The sequence below is a fragment of the Brassica oleracea genome, chromosome C7 (genome assembly GCF_000695525.1).
Source record: "Brassica oleracea var. oleracea cultivar TO1000 chromosome C7, BOL, whole genome shotgun sequence".
Classification (NCBI taxonomy): domain Eukaryota; kingdom Viridiplantae; phylum Streptophyta; class Magnoliopsida; order Brassicales; family Brassicaceae; genus Brassica; species Brassica oleracea.
Genome location: NC_027754.1, coordinates 37,192,025 through 37,198,565, shown reverse-complemented (window position 1 = coordinate 37,198,565; position 6,541 = coordinate 37,192,025). Strand labels below are relative to the sequence as shown.

The 6,541-nt window shown below is 37.2% G+C and overlaps 2 protein-coding genes across 2 annotated transcripts; both read left to right on the top strand.

Moving 5' to 3' along the window:
* The first annotated feature begins 3,052 nt into the window (after positions 1 to 3,052).
* LOC106303228 (glutathione S-transferase T3-like) lies at positions 3,053 to 3,829 on the top strand. Its single transcript, XM_013739558.1, has one exon. It carries the CDS (start codon positions 3,053 to 3,055, stop codon positions 3,827 to 3,829), a length of 777 nt encoding a protein of 258 aa, XP_013595012.1.
* Positions 3,830 to 4,680: 851 nt separating this feature from the next.
* Positions 4,681 to 5,958, top strand: LOC106303227. The gene is made up of 3 exons (XM_013739557.1): positions 4,681 to 5,242; positions 5,381 to 5,509; positions 5,750 to 5,958. The coding sequence occupies exons 1-3, from the start codon at positions 4,681 to 4,683 to the stop codon at positions 5,956 to 5,958; spliced, it is 900 nt and encodes a 299-aa protein (XP_013595011.1).
* The last annotated feature ends 583 nt before the right edge of the window (positions 5,959 to 6,541 follow it).

The window sequence follows — 6,541 nt, the reverse complement described above, 5'->3', positions numbered from 1 at the left end:
AGCACCTAGCAACCTCAAAACGATCGACTTTCACAATGAAACCTGCTTTCAAAGATGACATGTAATGATTAGCACGTCCGACGGGAGTAAACCCATGAATCATGAAATTTGCAAATAATATTATTCAACAAAGAATCAGGAAATCAATTAAAACAATTATGTTAAATAAGTGTGATAGATCAGAGATTAACTTACATTTTCATCAAGGAAGAGAACCGTGATTCCCACAAAGTCTCTATCTTTCTTGAAGTTCAGGGAATCCCAGAATTGGAGGAAGCCAGAGGCTATGCTATGACAACTACGACCAAGACGGAGAGACTCGAAGGTTGAGTGACGGACGCCGAGACGCCGGTTTAACGAACTGGAGAGGCAAAGAGAAACATTTTCTAGAAGATGGTTAAAGCTAAGAGGAATCAATGAGTTTTGTGGAGATGCAGATTGGGTTCATCAAAGAAGAAAATCATATATATATGGTTTACAGAGTGGCTACAAATCATGAACAAATATGATCACGCGATTTAAGATGTGGACATGAAGAGTTCACCGGTGAAAAAATAGATTACGAACAGACACACGGCGCAACTATGTAACTCAGATTTGTTTGAGACAATGATGAAAAGAACTCAAACCCATGTTAAACAACAACATTTTACAATATGAGAAAACTATAATTGTTGCAAACTTGAGCTTTTTTTCATATAACGTGATGCATTCCATTTAAAAATGAAACTCATAACACACTTGTAGGCCCGACCCTCAGAGGAAGCCGAATAAGTAAGGGCTTCCGACCTTCATAAATATATATTAGGTTTGGCCATCAATGTATAAAATATCATTTAGCTTAGTGGTATAAATGTTGGTGTTTATATCTCAATAACCCGGGTTCGAGCCATGGACTTGACATTTTTTCACACTTTTTAAAAGTGAGGCCCACAAAACGCTAACGTGGCCCGCTGAGGAGTGAGCAAAAACTCAACTATTATAAGATAGATTTTTTAGAAAAAAAGTTTATTTCAGAAAGAAGTATTTTTATGGTTTCTACGAAAAAAATTGTAAACTTTAAGAAAATTAATTGATTTTATTGAAAAACTATTGATTAAAAATTATTGAAAATTGAAAATTACAGAAAACGATACATTTATTATGGTAGATTTTTTAATATGTGTGAAAATACTAAATGATTTATCTTTGTGGAACGGATGAATTAGTTTTCAGTTTTAACGTCTTTTCTTCTTCTTTTCTGGTTTAAAAATGTCATTTCTTTGTTGCAGTTTATATATATATATATATATACAAGTAAATAGATCAGTAGAAATGATAATTAACAAGTAATAACATATAATCTTAAAAAGTCATAGGTCAAAGTCAAAGCAGGGGTCCGATGGTATGAGGTTGAGGTCTAGAGAAACAACATAATTGTATAATCTAATCTATCTCTTTCTTAATTTTTAATACCATTTGCTCTTCTTGGTGGCAGAGAATCACCCTCAGATACACACCGCACCTATGAATCTCTCTCTTATTATCGATTTTTTTTTGGGTCAAAGCTCTTAGAGCACATGCAACGCGGGATGTAACCTATTCCTTAGCGCTAATACTTAGGCAATTTAGGAGAAAATAATATTATTAAATTAACTTACGCTAAGAAAAAATCCTTAAATAAAGATTTTTTGGCTTTGATCCTAAATGAGCTGGCAACATCTGATTGGTGGGGTGAAGCGTTGCGTTTCGTATGGGGGAAGGGAAAGTTTCATTTACGCGGCTCGAGCTAAAAAAAAAAACTTCTCCTTCTCTAAAGGTGACGACAAAGGTGATTTGGCGATCTGCTTCGTTTTAGGTAAATCCGGCCAAATCCGACCGTTTAAACTCACTATTCTTTCTTATGGAGTAGATGCATGTAGATTTCTCCTGTTTTTATGGATTCGATTCATGGGTTTGAATAGGTTTCGGGTTTCATTATCGATTGGGGATTAAATTCGAATTAGGGTTTCTGTCGGGGTTTGCCAATCTCTTCTTTTCGATATAGTTCTTGGTTATTTCGGAGGATTTAAGGGTCCGTGATTGAGCTGTCATTCGATGTTGGGTTTTATAAATCGATTTAGGGTTTTATAATTTGGGGCTTTTGATGATTCGCTTATATTTTTTTTGTTCTTGTAGGTTCTAAATGGAGGACGAACTGCGAGACATGAAAGCACACAAAGCGTACTACAACATGCTTCATTTCATTTCAGATGCCCAACAGGGAATTCCGAAGCTGTGCCCCTGTGGATCTATCACAAAGGAGTTCGTCGACGAAGATGATACATATGATTACCTCCCGGGGAAAAGATACTTCATCTGCACAGACTACCAGGTTCGAAATGTTCTGTCTCTTTATACTCCAAATTGTTTTGCTGTTTGCTTACGAATTTTATGTTTTGGCAGAATGACGGGCTGCATTTTAGGCAGCCATGGGTAATGGGTGTGCAACAAGAGATTGAGAGGCTCAAACTAAAGTTTCTCGAGCAGGAGAAGCTCCTGCGCGAGTGCGAGGCGCTTAAGGTTAGTTTCTTACTTAACGTTGAAACTAATTTTTACAATCTTTCTGAACTTGAGAGAGTCCGCTGAGGTTAGTGTTTTGAACTCTTTAAATCTCTAGTTCAAAATTACCAGTTTGAATTCGTACGGATTTAATTTTGTAGTTTGAGAACGAAGTAGGATAGTGTGTGTGTCTCCTTGTAGTTTGAGAACAAAGTAGGTTCGTGTGTGTGTAACTTTGTAGTTTGAAAACAAACTAGGATAGTGGGGTGTGTCTCCTTGTAGTTTGAAACCAAACTAGGATTTTCACTGGTTAACGTTGTAGTTTGAAAATAAGGTTAACTTCGTAGTTTAAATTCCCACCAAACGATCATTAAATTATGCATTAACTGCTTCTTTTTAGACTAAAACATTCATTTAAAGGTCGTGAGCTGTTCTGATAGGACAGATTTCCACTACACTTCAATGCTGTTAATGGAGAATCCCTTATTTAATCCTCTGTGTTTCTACTAGAGAAACACAGACTTCTTCGTAAATGGCAAATAACAATGGTTATGTTAACCTATTAGCGAACCAATGGTCAATTGACCTTGGCTCATCACAACCTCTTTTTTTTTCCGGTCAAAGTAGTGATGAGTCAAGTGTCAAAGAGAGGAGAAAGTGGTCACCGAAAGAGGATGTAATCCTCATAGGTTCGTGGCTCAACACCAGCAAAGACCCAATAGTGAGTAATGAACAAAAAGCTGGAGCCTTCTGGAAGAGAATTGTAGAGTATTACAACGCTAGTCCTCTTCTGGCTGGGACTATCCCTCGAGAACTTGGGCAATGCAAGCAAAGATGGGCTAGGATCAATGATTTGGTCTGTAAATTTGCTGGATGTTACGACATGGCACTGAGGGAGCAGGGGAGAGGGCAAAATGACAACGATGTGATGAAGTCAGCCTTGGATATCTTCCACAGCGACCAGAACCAGAAGTTCAACTTGGAACACGCGTGGAGAGAGCTTAGGCATGATGTGAAGTGGTGCTACACCTATCTTGAGAAGGAAAAGCGCAAACCAGTGGATCCTGTTGATGGCGAAGGGGCAGTGCCAGAGCCAGAGGAGAGACCAGTTGGGGTTAAGGCTGCGAAGGCTGCTAAAAAGAGGAAGAAAACTGGAAAAGAAGAAGAATTGGCAAAGCTTGAGAATTTGTTGGAGATCAAAAAACAAATCTCAAAGCAAAGTTTGCTAGAGTGTTTGCTTGCGAAGTCCGAGCCTCTCTCTGAGATGGATTCAGCTCTCAAAATGAAACTTCTATCTGAGTTGTTGTAGGGTTTGTTATCTCTAACCTTAGTTTCACATGTTTGCATTAGACTAGTTTCAAGTGTAGTTGTCATTTCACTTTTACATACGTAATTATCCTCTGCTTACACACGTGATTTTCCTCTGTCTCAGGTGAAGTACAAGACCATGTGCTTGTTGAAGACTAAAGCTGGTATCTTTCTGTTTGTATTTTCAGTCACGGGTGGTTTGTCTCTTTCTCCTGTTATTTAGAAATCAACCAAGTCACGGGCTATTTGTATCTTTCTGTTTGTATTTTGATGTGGACCAAGTCGTGTACCATGTTGCCTTTATAAGTCTCTTTGTAGACTCGGATGTTTAAGTGAACCAAGTGTGCTTCTTCTTCCTTGTATTGTCTCAAAAACGTATGTAAAATGATGTTTTAGTGTTTTCTGTTTCCTATGCTCTTCTTTGCCTTCTATTACATATTTACAAACCAAAATAATAAACAAGGCTCGATACACAGCAACCATTACAATCAATCGATACACAAAAGGCTCCACTCATCCCACTGCAACCTGTAAGCCTTCAAACAATTTAGGTTCATATAATATTTACGTGCTTTGCATTTTGTATGCTGACTTTTCTACATCTATGTCGCCTCAAAATTTTGACAACATGATAAACTACAACATTATTGAGCCTCAATATAAAATTTCATGTAGAATTGTATTCATAAATTTAAAGTGTTCCTACTAATTGAGCTAATGATTTAGAAAAACACATTCTATAATTTTAGAGAACGGTTTTAGATTTAAAAAAATATACTAAACCACAATTTTGTAAGATTGAAATGTTTTCTTCATTAATCTAAATAATTTTTGAAGGAAGGATAGGCAAATATGGCAGATGAAGTCGACCGAAGACTCGATGCGGCTGTCAATGAGGCTTTTGATGAATATTTTGAAGACACATACAACATCATCGTGGAGAATCGAACAGATAAAAAGAAGAAACGTGCATATGTCGAACAAAACCGCGAAGCGGGCCACAACCGTCTATGGAATGACTATTTTAGTGAAAATCCTTCATTTTCGAAAAATTTATTCAGACGTCGTTTTCGCATGAACAAGCAAGTATTCATGCGTATTATCGACACCCTCTCAGCAAATGTTCCATTCTTTCAGCAAAGAAGAGATGCAGTCGGACGGTTGGGTCTATCTACACTACAAAAGTGTACGGCGGCTATTCGTATGCTTGCTTATGGCTGTGTGGCTGACGCCGTCGACGAGTATCTCCGACTCGGTGAAAGCATCGCACTTTCATGTTTAACCCATTTCACAGATGCCGTCATTCTATTATTTGGAGAAGAATATCTACGGAGACCCATTCCTGAGGATCTTCAACGTTTACTCGATATTGGAGAGATCCGCGGCTTTCCGGGGATGATTGGAAGCATCGACTGTATGCATTGGGAGTGGAAAAATTGCCCAACCGCTTGGAAAGGACAATACACACGTGGATCAGGAAAGCCGACACTTGTTTTAGAGGCTGTAGTGTCACAAGATCTTTGGATATGGCACGCTTATTTCGGTTCTCCAGGTACCTTAAACGATATTAACGTCCTTGATCGATCACCTGTATTTGATGACATTTATCAAGGTCGAGCTCCAAGGGTAACGTACATGGTCAACGGACACCAGTATGATTTGGCGTACTACCTCACGGACGGTATATATCCAAAATGGTCAACATTTATCCAATCTATCACACTCCCTCAAGGTCCTAAAGCAGAGTTATTTGCTAAAGTTCAAGAAGCTACCCGAAAAGATGTGGAGCGTGCTTTTGGTGTATTGCAAGCTCGATTTGCGATAGTGAAAAACTCGGCGCTGTCATTGGACAAGGAAAAAATAGGGAAGATTATGAGAGCATGTATCATACTGCATAATATGATTGTCGAAAATGAACGAGGTGGATACACTCTGTACGATACATCTGAATTTGAAGAAGGAGACTCGAGCAGAAGTTCACATGTTGAGCATATTAACAACATGCCTACCCATTTCGGTAATATGCTTGGTCTACGGAATCATGTTCGAGATAGGCATACACAGGAAGCATTGAAAAATGATTTAATCGAAAATATTTGGAACAAGTTTGGTGATGATGAAGATGCATAATTATTGTATGTTTGCTTTTAATCATTGAATAAAAAATATTTAAAATTAAAATTTTTTAAAAATTTAATAATTTTAAATTCCTAAAGATTTCATTTTGAGTAACACCATTTGACACACATTTTAGACTCAAATCCTTAACTATTCAAAAAGCAACAAAAATACTATTATAATGCTAAGGACTCCAAATCCAATGGTGGGTATGATACATGCTCTCATAGGAAAGATTATGAGAACATGTATCATACTGCATAATATTGGAGTCGCTCTTATTATCAATTTTATTTTCAATATTTTTGCATAGCTTTTAATCTTGAAATCAAATGTTATTTTCCCTTTTCATTTATTAACGCGAGAAAAAAAGGCAAGGTGGGTTGGTGTGGTTGGCTAAACTTTATAGAAAGCTTAATTATCATGCTTCCACCCACAATCTAGAAAAATACAAAACAAATCAATTAAACACGAGTTTGTTGGGATTTTCCATTTATGTAAGTTTGATCTAATAATTATATGAAGGAAAAATGATTGCTGACTACATGAAGTATTGATTATCACATGGCTAACCATGCAAACTAAACAAATGTAT